General features: G+C 52.7%; 1 protein-coding gene across 2 annotated transcripts in view; it reads right to left on the reverse strand.

Annotated features, from left to right (window-relative positions):
- CACNA1S (calcium voltage-gated channel subunit alpha1 S) overlaps positions 1-16289 on the reverse strand; it is a 76699-nt gene that overhangs the window by 58444 nt on the left and 1966 nt on the right. For both annotated transcript variants that reach the window (XM_032288683.1, XM_032288684.1), the window contains exon 2: positions 15941-16046. In XM_032288683.1, the coding sequence (XP_032144574.1) occupies positions 15941-16046 (106 nt within the window). The remainder of the gene's footprint in view (positions 1-15940; positions 16047-16289) is intronic.

Genomic DNA, 16289 nt, shown 5'->3' on the forward strand with positions numbered 1-16289 from the left:
CTCAGGTGATCCACCTGCCTTGGCCTCCAAAGTGCTTGGATTACAGGCGTGAGCCACCATACCCGGACAAAGCATGGGGGTTTTTGTCCATTTTTTTTCATTACTTGATTTCCAGGTATTAGAATTGGCTGAATAAATGAAGGATCTGAGGTTCCCAAAATGACAGTCCCCAGGTGGTTTCTGGTTTGGGCACTTTTCTTCTCCCATTGTGCAGGGGATGGATGGTAGGAGATGGGGGTGGATCTCTCAGGACTCCCGATGCTGGGCAGCGTTGCTCTTTAATTCATTTTCCCTTCAGGTTCCCTGCTCATCCCAGCTGCCCTCACATCAGCTTCCTTTAGGCAGTCCCTTAAGGGCACGACACTATTAGCAGGGTGAGTGGGGTGCGGGTTCACTGTATGGGGGGAGCACAGGTAAGAGGCTGAGGTTTCGGCTCAGCCCCACCTGCAAAAGGCCTTGCCGACACTCCAGGCCGTGTCCTCGTAGCCTGATCCTCTCAGTTACCCTATCCTTGGCCACATCACCCTTCCCCCTCTTCTGGGCCCAGGCGAGAGCTATTTCTAACTGAGAAAGCTGGTCTCTCTTGTCAGGACTCCAGGCTGAAACTGCTCTCCTTGCAGCCATCTGAATCCTAGCTTGGCAGCTTCTAAGAGCTCTGGCCCCCAGGCCTCCCCAGCCAAGCAAAGCCTCCCGAGGGGCACTGACCCAGCCGGCTGCCTAGGTCAGGCTGCAACATGGCTCAACTCCAGGAGGTGTATGTGTGTATATACAGATCCATCCTGATTGGTGCTTCCTGGAGTCACACAACAACGGGGCCTGTACCCCCACATCCCAGCCCCCATCAGCATTAGTCGCCAATGCTCACACCCCTGGAAGCATGTCCTGGGACCAGGGACCCTCCCCATCAGCACACTGCGGAGGCGAGGGAAAACAGGCCCTGAAATAGTTGCAGTGTTCACTGGCTGGGCAGCCAGCCATGAGCACCGGAGAACTGCCTGCACCTGCCACTGCCTGTCTAGCCACAGCCTGGCTCGGAGGGAGCTTGTCGGGGGCTGTGGGCTTCAGATGAGGTCACTCAGTTTCCTCAGCCTGCCAGCTCCAAGACCCGCCTCTTTCCACCATGCTCCCTCCAGTCCAACCCTGGAGTGCCTGGAATTAAAACTCAGTACCATACAATCCCTCTGTGTGCGCACAGCATGAGCCCTTGTTCCGGAGGAGAGGGAAGAGGGATATGTCCACTCTTGCATCATAGGAACAGTGTTATCAGTGTCACACTGACTTGGCTGACAGCCTCTGCAGCCTGGGCTCAGTCATCCATGGAAAAATGAGGGATAGTCATTCCATAGATATTGATTAAGCTCCAGACTGGATGCCCTGGGTAAGACCTGGCTGTCTCCCCAAGATCAAATTCATCCCAATTTCCTGTGACATCCCTCAGAGTCCACCATGGGCAGGTGGGAGGCAGTAGATGTATGGTGGGATGGTTTTCACCAGTTCTGCTGCCTTCGGCAAGTTCCTAAGCCTCTGTGAACCTCGGTTTCCTCATCTGTAAAACTGAGATAATGAGAGCTACCTGGAGGAGTCATGGTGAGAATTAAACGGCACCTTGTAAGTAAGCGTCTGCCCTTGTCTGGCATGCACCAAATACTGAACACAGCTACTCTTACGAGACACCTGGTTCTGGGTGAAGGTCTGTTTTCTGCCTACACTGTGTTCTATTGGTTTTCACAGAGCTGTTGTTGTCACGTCTGTGAGTGGTCACCAGGGCTTGGCTCTGATCTGCCTCACACTCAGCATGTCGGAAACGAAACTCCACCACCTGATAGAGCTGCTCTTCCTCGTGTGTCCCTGTCTCAGCCAAAGGCACTCAGTGGCCCAAGCCAGAAACCCCCAGGGTCTTTCTGGACTCCTCCTGCCTCTTGCTCTTCCCAGGTCCCAGTGTCCAGCAGGTCCAGGCCATTCCAGGCCTACTGCCTCCTGCAACCAGCCCTGCCTCTTCGACTGTCCCTGCCCTTGCTTGCTCTTCCCTGTCTGCAGTGATCCATGGCCATCCACATGTCCTCCCCTAGGCCCGTCTCCATAGAGACCTGGCTGCTGCCTCGCCTGCAAGTCTTCAATGATTCCACAACACTTACCAGAAGAATCCAAATGCTTCCCATGGCATGCAAGGTCCTCCATAACATGACCCCTGCTCATCCCTCTGGCCTCCCCACTGGCCTGCTGGTCACCCCGTTACTCACATGGAATGACTTGCAGGTCCCCTAGCTCTCCAGCTCCACCAGCTTTCACCTTTGCTCACCCCGACCCCTCTGCCTAGAGTGTCTCTGAAGCCCACTGCCCAAGTAGACCTCTTGCCTGTTACAACGCTCTGACCCCCCACCCCCCACAGGGAGCACCCTTTCTGTGTCCTCACCATCCCCTGTGACCCTCGGCTGCTCTTTGCTGCCTTCTGCCAGACCGCAGTCTACTTGAGACCAGGTCATTCTCATGTGTGTTCCTAACTGTGGGGATTCTCCATGGCTTCTCCGCCCCAAGAACAGGAGAGGTGACATTCCCCCATCAGTAATAGCATTTGGGCATGAGGGCCAGGGTCACTCTCTAAAGAAGGCTTCTCATAGTTGCAGCTGGTGGTGGGTGAGGGGAGGTTGTATGGCTTGAAAAGTTTCCCCCAACTGGTGATTCTGATACCCCTTCTCCAGGGGCCTATGTTTCCCTGACGCAGCTGAGAATATTTCCGGCTCAGAGCCTCCACCCTTGCTGTTCTCTCTGCCTGGAATGCTCTTCCCCAGATATCCACGTGACTCACTTTCTTCTTTCTTTCAGGTCCCAACTGGAATGTCACCTTATCACTGAGAGCTTCTTGGCCCTCTCTGCGCCCACTGTCTGTCTTCTTAGCCTGATTTACTTCTCTTTTCAGCTGTTGTAAGAACTTGACACGCTATACATTTGTTAATTCATTTGACCCGTCTTCCTGACCTGAATATAACATCCATGACAACAGGGACTTAGCTCTGTTCACTGCTGTGTCAACTGCATCTGGAACAGTGCCTGAAATTGCTGTGAAGGAATGAAGGAACCAGGGTCCCAGGGCTCTGCTGCTGGAGGTGCAGGCTGCCAGCAGGTACGGCCGCACACTGTTGCTATCACTCTGAGACGCAGTCAGTGTAGGCATTGTGTAAGCATTTGGAAAATCCTATGGTAATCTGCAGTCACTTCCATGCGTGCAGGTAGACTATAGACCAATCTGGGTTTGTCAAAGTCACATGGCGAGTCCCAGCTGGTGCACGCTGTGAAGGGTTTCCATGCAGTGGTACCATGTATCAGGCCGTGATGGGGGAGAAAGTTAAAGTGAGAAACTGCAAGGCGCAGTATCTCACACCTGTAATCCCAGCACTTTGGGAGGCCGAGGCGGGCAGATCACAACGTCAGGAGTTCAAGACCAACTTTGCCAATATGGTGAAACCCGTCTCTACTAAAAATACAAAAGAATAAAAAATTTAAAAATCAGCCAGGTGTGGTAGCGGACACCTGTAGTTCCAGCTAATCAGGAGGCTGAGTCAGGAGAATCGCTTGAACCTGGGAGGCGGAGGTTGCAGTAAGTGCCACTGCACTCCAGCCTGGGCGACAGAGCCAGACTCCATCTTAAAAAAACAAAACAAAAACAACAACAAAAACCCCTCATAGTAAAAACAACCAACTGTGGCCTTTCCCCACAGATCACCCGAGAAGCTCTGCTCCGGAATGCATCCTTCTGTCTGGCACTCAGCAGGCTCTCAAGCAACGTTTGTTGAATAAATGAACAATGAAAAGTCACAATCTCTGCTCACCTTCAAACCAGGTGCAGCCTTGGGATCTGCATTCCTAAGAGGAGACACTGGGCCTCAGGCTCTGACCCCAGAGCAGGGGAGCAGTGCCTGTCCCTGACCTCTGAGCTCAGGGGAGGACAGCCACCTTACCTCAGCCCCCAACAAGGACCTTTGTCACCAAATATCCCCTTCAAGGGAATTCTCGTCCTTCCCCCATAGACAAGCCTCTAACTGGTGCACCCTGGGGCCACCCTGCTGCACAGGCCTCGTCCTTGCTCCCAGGGACATTGGAGCCAGGCACTCCCAGAATCTTGGGCTGAGAAAAGCAGGGCTGCAATCACACATCCCCTTACGCTCCCACTGCCTCTATGTCTAGGCTGAGTCTGCTATCTCCAAGGGTCAGCCAGTCCTGAATGCTTCTCCTCCCCTGGCCTGCATGGGGTTTTGTGGGAAAATGATGAGAACTGGTTAGGCTTTCCTCCAAAAGCATCTGCCCAGCGCCAGTCTCCCTGTCTGGCACCACAGAGGCAGCAGCTTCTGCACCTTCTTCCCCTGTAATCCTACCCCTAGCACTGTGGCCTGGTCAGGAGTCCAGGCTCCTGGGCTTTCCATGTCCCACCCCCTGGAGAGTTCTGGGATCTACAGAGCCCACTGAAGGGACTTTACTGGGCTGGCCTGGGGAGGGGCTGGCAGAGGTGGCAAGGTGGCTGCAGTGGAAGGGCTCCCTGGGAAGGTGCTCTGCTAACACGTGACTGCCTGTCACCTGGACTTGAAAGTCTCCTTCCTTAGGGTCAAGGCAGTGTTACCTGCTCAGGTACAAGTCTCACTGGAGCAGGGAGGCATTGGATTCTTGAACTCCCAACCTCAGGTGATCCGCCCGCCTTGGCCTCCAAAGTGCTTGGATTACAGGCGTGAGCCACCACGCCCGGCAGCATTGGATTCTTATTTGTTGTTAACTCTGTAAGGCACATGTGCTGCAAGGAGGCAAGGTAGATTTGGGGGAGTGGGAGGGAGCCCAGGGGGCTTGCAGGGAGCTTAGGCTAGGGTGGAGGATGGACTTCCTCAAATGTCCCCTCCCTCTTAGGGACCTCACAGGAGTCTGTACGCAGGCTGTGCAGGTGTTACTATTACAAGACAGTTTTACAATATTCATGATTGCTTTCCTCCCGGATTCCCCCACTTTCTTGCACCCTTAAGCTGACAGCAAGGCTGGGCCCCCTTGCTTCAGGACGGGTTTGTGGCAGAGTCCCAGGTTTTTGTTTTCCAAAGCCTGAGAATCCCCACAGCACTGGGAGGCCTCAAGGGTAGAGCTCACAGTTTGAAGGTGTGGCAGGATCTGGGAGGAGGCCCTGGGGCCCCCAAATCGAGGACCCAGCCTCAATTCCTGCCTTAAGAAGTGTGCAGGGGACCTGTGACCCTGTCTCCTGCGCACTGCCTGAGACCCAGGGCCTGGGCACATCCCCAGGCAGGTGGGATAACGGAAAGCACCAGAATAGCTGCAATTATCCCTCTCCATCCCAGATGGATATTTGCTCAGGATCCACAGAAATTTGGTCCACAGGAAAAAACACATCATCTCTTGCACACCTCAGTTGTGGACGGAGGCTCGGTCCTGCTGTGCTGTTTTTCCTGTTTCGCAGAGGAGGGAAGTGAGAGGGGAATGGAGGTGCCTGCCAAAGGCTAGGAGGCCCTGCCTGCCTGCTGTGACTGAGGCCACAGCGTTTCTGGTAGGCCAGCCTGATTGCTGGCCTCTATGGTCACACTGCACACTGGGTGTCCAGGGCCCTGGCGTCTCCACGACCACCTCAGCCTCCAGGTTTGGAAGATGACCCGCTGAGGAGTGAGGGAAGTGGCTATGTTTAGCCCAATGAACACTCACCCAAACAGATGGAGCTGGAATGGGTCTCCCTTGCCAGCCTACCTTCTCACAGGGGTCTCATTTTCCTCTTCCATTTCCCCCCTCCCTTCCCTGCACAGCACTTCCCTCACCAGAGAAGCAAGCTCCCCCAGATCTGGGCAGGTCAGGCACACCAGGGCTGACTAGACAGAGGGACAATGGGGCTGAGGGTGCCTGGAGGGGTCTGGACGCTCAGGGCGAAGGGGGCTGAGAGAGGAGGGAGGCCAGCGCTGTCCTGGGTGATGAGGACGACAGCTCAGCTTCAGTGAGCACCCGCTTACTCGCCAGACCCTGTTCTGGCCACAGGCATACATTTAATCCTCATCGAAACCTTATAAGGTACTTTTGTTGCTGTTGTTGTTGGCTTTTCAAGTTTTTATTTGTAGACATTTTTGTATTAAAAAGAAAAGTAATCATCACAGATTACAAAGGGCTGGGGTAGGAGTAGAGGTATGAATGAACACCACCCAGAAAGCAGATTCGCTCAATGGCATTAATGTCATAATACAAACTCATCCAAGCATTTTACAGTCCTTTTTTAAAAACGTCCTTTTAAATGTGACGTTCTATCACATAGGAAAGATCATGTGCTACGAGTGTAAAATGGAAATTTCTCCGCAAAGCCAGATGAGCTCTCCTCTCCAGTGAGAAATGGGCTATACAAGAAGTTCTTAAAAGTTCTTATCTTCTCTGCCATGAACATGGCTGAAGGGGGAGAGGCTGGGCCCAGGGGAAAATCCAGGGACCCTTCCACACAGGAGGTCCTCTGGGGTTCCATCCAGGAGGGTGTCGTAACCCAGATCACTCTACTCAGGCTTCTGGCAAAAAACAACCCTCACCCTCCTCCTCGCTTCCAGGGCCCTCTGAGCTGTATCTTTTGTAAAATCAATTATCAGGAAAGGGGGAAAAAAGAGCTAGGATGGAACAAAAGTAACACATTTAGCAACTGACATAGGGGCTCAGCACCTCTACCCGAGCCACAGGGGTTCCGGCTGGGGCAGGGCCGGGTGGTCCCTCTCTACTGGTAATGTGTCTGCTCCCTGGTGCAGGAGAGGGCGAGAGAGACCTGAAAGCAGGGCTGAGGCACACAGACCTTCGGATGTCTGATGCCCAGAGGTTGTGCTGGCATGGACCAGCCTTGGGAGCGTGCAGGATGAACAGGAGGACCTGCGCAGGCTGCTGCTTGGAGCCCCATGGGAGGATGGTGGGTGTGAGGTGGCCAGACCTGATGGCCCCTGCCATGACAGCTACATTGGTCCTCAATTCAAGTGTCTTCAGAAAGTGGAGATGTAAACTACTCTTTGCAACATTAACTCCTAATAAGTCAAGGAGAAGAAGGAAGAGGAGGAGGAGGAGAAGAAGAGAAGAAGAAAAAGCATCCCCGCTCCTCCACCAGCCTACGTTGAGATGAAGTCCTCACCTCTCTGAGGTGAAGCCCCAAAGGGGCTTCCTCTTTCAAGGGTGTGTGTGAAGCACACAGCATCCCCCTGGCCTGGGAGTAATCTCGAGATGAGAACAGTCTTTCCCCACACCCCAAGGCTTCCTTGTGCCTCTGAGCCCAGCAGAGAATGAACACTGAGGCTTCTGTGGTGCTGGATACAGCACAGGGCTATGTGACCTGGAGGCAAGAAAGAGGAAGTAAAGGGAGGGAGGAGGGGGTCCGGGAGTCCAGCGCTTGGTGCAGTGTAGGGCACGCTCCAGAGTGGACAGGGAAAGGCCTCGGATCCCAGTGTCACAGCAGAGGCCAGGTGCTCCTCCTTGGTTCAAGGCAAATAGGTCACAAGAACTGAGACGGGCTTCCCACATGCAACCACTCTGAGGGCAAAAGCAGGGAAGGGCATGGGGTGAAAGCAACGAGGTGCCCAAGGAAAGGGGCAAGCCCTCGTCAGCCTGGAATACGGTCTCCTACTCCCACCCCTTGGGCCCAACAGAGGAACCAGTTTGAAAGGAGGGCCCAACACATTTCCATCAGTCAGCAACAGGACCACAGACCTCCATGCTGCCCAGCTCCCGCTGAGAGGGGACACGCAGCTGTACCCAAACCCAACACGCATCCCGGTCTGTGCGGGGCAGTCCACCATTCTCCCCAGCTTCTGATGACAGCTGTCTAAGGCAGGTACTCTTATCCCCATTTTACAGACAAGGAAACCAAAGCGCAGAGGGATTAATTTTTCCAAGATCACATAGCTAAAAAGAGGCAAAGCCACGATATAGACAGACAGTTTGATTCCAGACTCCGTGGTCTCAGCCACCACGCCAGCCAGGGGAGGGAGAGAAACAGCATGCTGGGACCGCTGGATACGTTTGTCAGATCCTGCCCTCAGCCCAGTCTTTACCCCCTGAAGCTTGGGTTCAGGGTAACTTCAGCTGTGAGCTCTTAGTGCTGGGAGGCCAGAGAAGGAAAGGAAGGAACGTTTACTGAGCAACTTCTGCGTGCCAGCTCTGACATGAGGTTGCTGCACACAAGGATGTAACAGTCCCAAGAAGAAAGATATTGTGGACCAGCCTGAACAACATGGTGAAACCTCATCTCTACTAAAAATACAAAAACAATTAGCCAGGTGTGGTGGTGTGTGCCCACAGTCCCAGCTACTCGGGAGGCTGAGACAGGAGAGTTGTTGAACCTGTGACATGGAGGTTACAGTGAGCCGAGATTGCACCACTACACTCCAGCCTGGGCGACAGAGTGAGACTTGGTCAAAAGAAAGAAAGAAGGAAAGAAGGAAGGAAGGAAAGAAGGAAGGAAGGAAGGAAGGAAGGAAGGAAGGAAGGAAGGAAGGAAGGAAGGAAAGACAAAAGGAAGGAAGGCAGGAAGGACAGAGGCAAGGAAGGAAGGAAGGAAGAAAGGAGGAAAGAAAGAAAGAAAGAAGGGAAGGAAGAGAGAATAAATTGTCCTCTGTTCACAGATGAGGTTGAAGTGATGGAGGTTTTGAGTTCAGGAAGCTGCCATCCACAGCCTAGATTGCAGGTGGGGTGGTTTGACTTGAGAGCCCATCCTTTCACGAGACTCCCCGGGGAGACAGCAGAGCTGGGGCAAAGCGTCAGGCTTTCTTCCAAGGCTTCTGTTGCTCAGCTAATACAGCCTCTGCAGCCCCTGGCCCTGGTGTGAAGGGGCATGGACTGGGATGCCGGGAGAAGCTAAGTGCCCTGAAAGGCGAGGTGAGTCTTGTAGCAGGGCTCCCAGGGTCTAACATCCAGGTTTTCATTCATCTCCACAGATCCTTTTTGAGCACTGTCACTTCTCTGTACGGTGGTCCAGGCTCAAACCACACTGTGCTCTGCAGGTCTGGGATCTCTGAAGGGTGAGGCCAGAGCTACGGTCCTTCTGAGGCCCCAGCCTCCCCAGATGGTGAGTGGAATGGGCTGCTGGCCACAAAAGTTGGCGAGCACATTCCAGACCCTATAAAAAGACAAACCCCCTGGCTGCCAGAGGCTTAGGCTCCAGCCTCTTGGAGGACATTGCAGCAACTTGAACCCCAGGAATGCGACGGCCTGGTGGAGCCGGCTGATGCCTGAGGGGTGGGCAGCGCCCTGCAGCCCAGGAGGGGTCAAATGGGCAGCCATCTTGCTGAGCCGTCCTGCCCTGCCCTCAAGGCCAGCAGGCACCATCTACTTAAAACTCTAAATTATCCAGAACTTGGAAATAAAGCAAAGAGAGAGCTCCATATCTTTGTAATCTCACGTTGGAGCAGGGTCAGGGGTTCTTAGCCTCAGCCCTAATGATATCTTGTTCTGGATACTTCTTTGTTTGTGGGAGGGGCCCGTCCTGTGCATTCCAGGGCTCCTGCCTCTACCCCACCAGATGTTAGCAGCACACATTTCTGCCCCCCACCCCCTCACAATTCCAGTTGTTGATAAATATCCTCTGGGGCAGAACTACTTCTCCTCCCCAATCCCTTGAAAATCACTGACCTAGGAGACAATGTAGCTTTGTTTAACTCTCACTGTTCTATCCCCTAGAGATGCCAGTGAATTCTGCCTGATAGGAAGAGCACTCTAGCTGTTACAGTTTTATTGCCCTGTAGGACATTAACCAGCCTGGTATATAACCCAGCAATCCTATCCCATCATTCTTTTTTTTTTTTTTCCAGATGGAGTTTTGCTCTGTCACCAGGCTGGAGTGCAGTGGCAGGATCTCGGCTCACTGCAACCTCCACCTCCTGGGTTCAAGTGATTCTCCTGCCTCGGCCTCCCAGGTAGCTGGGATTACAGTCTCATGCCACCAAGCCCGGCTAATTTTTTTGTATTTTTAGTAGAGACTCGGTTTCACCGTGTTAGCCAGGATGGTCTCGATCTCCTGACCTTGTGATCTGCCCACCTCGGCCTCCCAAAGCACTGAGATTACAGGCATGAGGCACCTCGCCCGGCCCCATCCCATCATTCCTTCTCCAGATTCATAACTTCTGCTCCTCTAATTCCATTTAACCCAGCTTCAGATGCCTGCTTGTTCTCTTTTGAGCTGAACTCACCTTTGATATGTGTTTTTTCTGTATTTTACTCACAGTTGTGTTTTCATCTTTTGAACATCATACTTTGACGTAGGATTGGTTTGAGGGTGAAATGAGATAATGTAGCAGGAGCAATCAGTTTCTCATCTCTGCCCAATCATTCGTAAGTCTGATTATTGTTTCTGCTTTTCCACGTTGGTCCCCTCCGCCCGGCCTAGGCTGGAATGGTGACCCTGCCCAACAGAGGACGTAGGCCTGCCCACGGAGCCACGTGCGCCTGTGCCGTGATCTAACCTTTCTGCTCTGTACAGATGAGAAAAATGAAAGTCCCTGCCTCATGGGCATTCAGTGTGATAACACATACAAGGCGCTGGAACAGTGCCTGACAACAGGCAAGTCATCGGCAAATATTGAATGTCGTTGCTGCTGCTGCTGATTGGCTGGAGGACTGGGGAGGGGGACCAAGAAAGCCACCGAGGAAAGTCAGACGCTTCAAGGAGAGAAGACACAGAGGTAAAGAGAAACCAGGCACAGGCGATGGGCGGGGTGCGAGGGATTCTTTACCCAAAATGATCCTTTGGCGTAACTGTTGGGGGTTAGACCCTTTGAATCTAGAGCAGCCTCGAGCCTCTGTGGCTACAGGCATTTTGGCTGCTGGGCCCGCTCTGAGGCACTGTGGCGCCCGCATGATCAGAGTGCCTTCTGTTGATAGATAAAGCACGACCACTTAGAAGGTCGTCACTCATCCAGCGACTTCCCTCAAGTATACAATATCATCCCTATCTTATAAAGGAGGAGACTGAGGGAACAGAAAGGTCACATCACTTGCCTAAGATCACACAGCTAGTACGTGAGTGGGCCTGGTCTCAAAAGCAGGTTCCAGCTTCAGAACCCATTTTTATAACTACCATGCCACAGTGGGTTGATTTCGGAGCCCGTTTCTTCAGCCACTCTGACATCCCACAAGTAGCCAGGACGTCAGCATCCTGAGTCCTCCTCTGGCCACCCCCTGGCCTGCTGCATATTCCCAGGACTCCTTGCTCACTCTGGGCCTCAGTTTCCTTTTCCATTTAGGGAGGATCCTGGGCTTTCCCACTGACACAGGGCAGGCAGAGTTAGAGGGTGCCCCAGCCCCAGGAAACTCGTCCATGTCTATTACCCTCAGGCAACGCTGGCAGAAGGGACATGGGAGACACTCCCAGGGGAGCCCATCCCACAGACAGCAGCCATTTCCCAGCCTTTTGCGGGAAGCCTTTCTTGCCCATATATCCCCGCCCCAGCCCCGCCCCAGCCAGTCTGGAATGTGCCACAGTGAGGAAACCTCTGTCATAAAATGCTCAGTTCCCTTCAGAGGACACAGGCACCTGTATCTCCACACGTCTAAAGCCGAACTCATCACGTTCCTCCTCCCCACCCCCACCTGCGTCTTGGTAAGTGGCACTGCCATCTGCTCTGTCCCCTTCTGACACCCGTGTCACCCTTGCCCGGCTCCCACACTTGCATCCCCACATCCAGTCCTCACCATGAATTCCACCTGGCAGGTCTCACGGCCACCGGGCAGCCATCTTTACCATCGCCATCTTTACATCGGCCCAGCCCCCCCCCCGCCCCCCCCCCCCCGTTTCCTGCTTGGATGACTTCCCTGGGCTCCCTGCCCTGTCCCCTCCTTCCCATCCCACCCCACATCACCCCAATCCATGCCCCGCATGGGGCCTGAGAGACTTTTCTAAATCCCTACCTGACCTCTCCGTCTCTTGCCTCCAGCCCTTTGCCCATGTGGCTTCCTCTGCCCAGAGTCCCCTCTCCTGCTTGGCCTCCTACAATGTGCTCCCTCACCGCCAGGCTACATAAGGGGGGACCCAGTACAAGTGAAAATGTGGCCCTTCGTCTTCAAACGGTAGGAAATAAGTGCTGATGAGGGCATTAAATATAAAGCTTTTCCCTTTCCTTCAGCCCCTTCCTCCGCCCACCGGGGCTGTTCGGTGTTGTGCGGGGCAAGTGCAGACTGTCACGGGCACCTCCTCCCAATCTCCCCCCTCCACCCTCACCATCCCACCGCCCGACATCCTGTGTCCTGGCCAGAAGTGGAGGTGTGGAGCCAGGCATCTCCCCTTCACTCAGACCCACCACCTCAGCCCATAGTGGGCATTTGGCACCCAAGGGTGTTGCAATCTCTGCTTCCTGGGAGACACTAAGTACCCAGAATGGGGATGGGCCTTAGAGGCCCAGCCTCATAGGGTCATTTACTGTAGCACTGTCAGCTCAGGGTAGAGACAACCAGAGACATGTCCTTCTCTGAGACACTGTCCTTTCCTGAGACACGGCCCTTCCCATCCTCCCACTCAGGCCTCTGCCAAGTGGCCCAGGACCCCAGAGATCAAAACATCAAGCTGAGAGCCCCTCCTTAGAGGCAGGAGATGGCAGAAGGCAGGACCTCTTGTAAGCCAAGGCTCTAAGCTTGAGGTGCATGTGCCATTTTCCCAATGGACTTCACTTACAAATCATAAATTCAAAGATAAACTTAATACTTTGACCACAGAGCATTCAAACCCAAATGTGGGGCCCTTCCGAGTACGGGTCCTCTGGGACTGCATAGGTGGCACATGCGTGAGCCATCCCTGTCCTCGACCTTAGGTCTCAGGTTAAACATCCCATCCTCTGAGAAGCCTTTCTGATCCCGAGACTAGCTTAGTTTCTCTGCCAATATGCTACTATAATGTTCCCAAACCTTGAACTTTTCCCATTGCATTTTAACTACTTGTTTAATTGGTCTTATTATATTTCCTTGTTTAACCAATGTAATGAAGCTCTGTGAAGATGGGAACTTTGTCTCTCTGGTTCACAGCGGTATCCCCAGTGTGTGCCAGGGATATGATAAGCACTAAAGAAACATTCGTTAAATGAATGAGAAAGTTCATGAATAATGAATGCTTAGGCCTCCCTTCTTGAAAGCTATGGGTTATTCTGGATGACTGGAAAGACCCTAATCCTTCTCCGACATGTACAAAGCAGCCAATAGGGTAAGCGAGAGGCAGTACCTCCTGCCCCTTCCTCCCCTGGCTCCTCTTATCTCCCTCTTGCTGGGCTTTGTGGACACGAACGGTGAGGAGGCCTGAGCTCGAAGCTGGCTGCGGGAGCTTGGGTATCACCAGCTTCCTATGGACTTCACAATGAAGGGGTCACGTTAGGAGGCCTCACTGAACATTCATTTCCCATAGAGCTCTGACATGCCAGGTGACATTTGCTGCTTTGGAAACATTTCTGATTAGGCTTCCCTCTTCCAGGGAACTCATAACCCTGTCTCTACGAACTCTAGGCCTGACCCAAGGTTTTGCAACTCCAGCCCACAAACTAAAGAAAAACACACGCAGGACCACATGGACCAGTTAAGACAGCCATTTTGTTTCAAGATGGAAGATGACACAACCACTAAGATGTAATTTTTTTTTTTTTTTTGAGACATGGTCTCACTTTGTTGCTCAGGCAGGAGTGCAGTGGCGTGATCTCGGCTCACTGCAGCCTCGACCTCCTGGGCTCATGCAATCCTCCCACTCCAGCCTCCCGAGTAGATGGAATTACAGGTATGTGCCACCAGGTCCCGCTAATTTAGATGGGAGTCTCTTTACGTCACCCAAGCTGGTCTCCAACTCCTGGGCTCAAGCGATCCTCACATCTCAGCCTCCCAAATTGCTGGGATTACAGGTGTGGGTCACTGCATCCAGCAATGGTGTAATTTAATATCCTCCAAGGTGGGGCAGAGTTTGTTGCAAAAGTAGTCAATGTCGTAAGGAACTGAGGCCCAAAAATATGAAATCTTGAAGGGTGGGGTAGACCCAGAGCCCTCCCTGCACTCAGGGATGTAGAGAACCAAGTCCATGGTGTAGAATGCCCAGACTCTTAAGAAATGCATTCCGCTGGGCGCAGTGGCTCACACCTATAATCCCAGCACTTTGGGAGGCCAAGGCAGGTGGATTATAAGGTCAGGAGTTTCAGACCAGCCTGGCCAACATAGTGAAACCCCTTCTCTAATACAGCTACAAAAAATTAGCTGAGCATGGTGGGGCGCCTGTAATCCCAGCTACTTGGGAGGCTGAGGCAGGGAAATTGTTTGAACCCGAGAGGCGGAGGGTGCAGTGAGCCAAGATCGCCCTATTGTACTCCAGCCTGGGGGACAGTGCAAGACTGTCTCAAAAAAAAAAAAAAAAAAAAAGAAACGTCTTCCTCGCTGGCAAAGGTGGCACCGATCCTGCCAACATTTAATCCCACTCTCCTCCCACACTTGGGAGCTCAGACTGTTTTCCCCTCATAGCAAGAATGCATTAGAATCCCAGCTTCCCATCAACTCAAGATAGATTCCCATGGAAACCAGCATAAAGAAAATACAGAGATGTATCAGGCCCTGGACACATGCTAATATGCTTCCTCCCGCAAAGCCCCTGCAGTTTCAGTGCAGGAAAAAGCCCTGTTGAAAACATGGTTCCATTGTCCTGTCCCCTAGGGAGCCTCAGGCCATTGTTTTTAAGAGGGCTTCCCCTAGAAGTCTTTCTGCCAACACCCACCACCTTGGCAACACAGCCTGTACAATAGCAGGTTCTCGACAGGTGCGGTGGCTCACGCCTGTAATCGCAGCACTTGGGGAGGCTGAGGCAGGCAGATCACCTGAAGCCAGGAGTTCGAGACTAGCCTGGCCAACATGGTGAAATCCCATCTCTACTAAAAACACGAAAATTAGCCGGGCTTGGTGGTGGTCACCTCTAATCCCAGCTACTTGGGAGGCTGAGGCAGGAGAATCCCTTGAACCTGGGAGGCGGAGGTTGCAGTGAGCAGAGATCACACCACTGCACTCCAGCCTGGTCAACAGAGTGAGACTCTGTCTCAAAAAGAAAAAAGCAGATTCTCAAGTCAGAGGGACCAAGCTGGAGGCCCAACCTTGAGACTTAGATGTGCGGTGGCCCTGGGCAATGTACCTAAACTCTCTCGACATCAGCCTCCTTGTCTTTTAAATGGGTCTAATAATGTGACTTACCCCACAGGAGCAGTTGTGCGGATTAAATAATACAATAATGTAAAATATTTATTACAACTCCAAGCATTTAATAAGCACTTACTAAACACTAACCGTTTTTACTATTAATTGGCTATTGGGTAAGTAAGTCCCTGAAGCTCTCTAGGTCTCAGTTTTCTTATCCATAAAACAGAATGAGGTGGGAAGGAGGTAGGACAACCTAATTTTTTAATGTTCCTTCCTGCGCTGGCATTTTATGGTTCCAGGCACGTGTTGCTAATGAAGGGTAAAGACAAAATAGTATTATAAAACTCTAAAAGATGTTTTGCTTCAGATTCCTGGATAAAACTCTCCCATGAAGGCAAATTCAATGGACACAAGTTTCTTCTGAATTACATCTGGACAAGGGAAATTAGCATTCAGCCTCTGTGGCTCACTAGCTGACCTTGCAAAGCCTCAGTTTCCACATCTGTCAAATGGAGCCACTTTATGAGGTGGTTGTGAAGATAAATGAGTTTACTCTCATAAGGTGTTAGCACAGTGGCTGGGACCAGTTAGTGTGTGCTCAGCGCTGGCTGACAATATCGCAGAATCAGGAATAAGCAGATTGATCCTTGAAACCTGTTGAGCCACTCAGCCAGCCCTGCAGTGGCTGTGGACACGGGGCCTGCTTCCTCAGGAAGGTCAACCACAGCACCATCCCCCAGAACAGAGTCCACCAAGGAGGCCTCCCCAAGCCTAGGGCTGCTGGCCCGCAGGAAGGGGGATAGAATGCCAATCTTACCAGGCCGAGGTTCAGAGAGTTGTTGTCATCTTCGGGCATGGGCAGGTACACGGCCAGGGCCACACAGTTGGCAAAGATGGTGAGCAAGATGATCATCTCGAAGGGCCTGCAGCCAGGGTTAAGGAGAGCCCTTGAGTGAGGCCTGGGACTTACAGGGTTAAGGGGAAGAGGGAGCTGAGGATCAGCCTGGACTGTGACTCTGACGCCAGGCTGGTGGACAGGCTCTTTCTTGGACACTTGTCCACTCTGCTCCTTCCCTCAGCCCCTGGCAGGGTACAGCGAGGACCAGGTTCCCGCCTTGACATCTGGCTCCCTCTCCTCAGGAACGAGCCACTTCCACGTAGATGCC

The sequence above is a fragment of the Sapajus apella genome, unplaced genomic scaffold (assembly GCF_009761245.1).
Source record: "Sapajus apella isolate SASKATOON/1434 unplaced genomic scaffold, GSC_monkey_1.0 scaffold22, whole genome shotgun sequence".
In the NCBI taxonomy this organism is placed as follows: domain Eukaryota; kingdom Metazoa; phylum Chordata; class Mammalia; order Primates; family Cebidae; genus Sapajus; species Sapajus apella.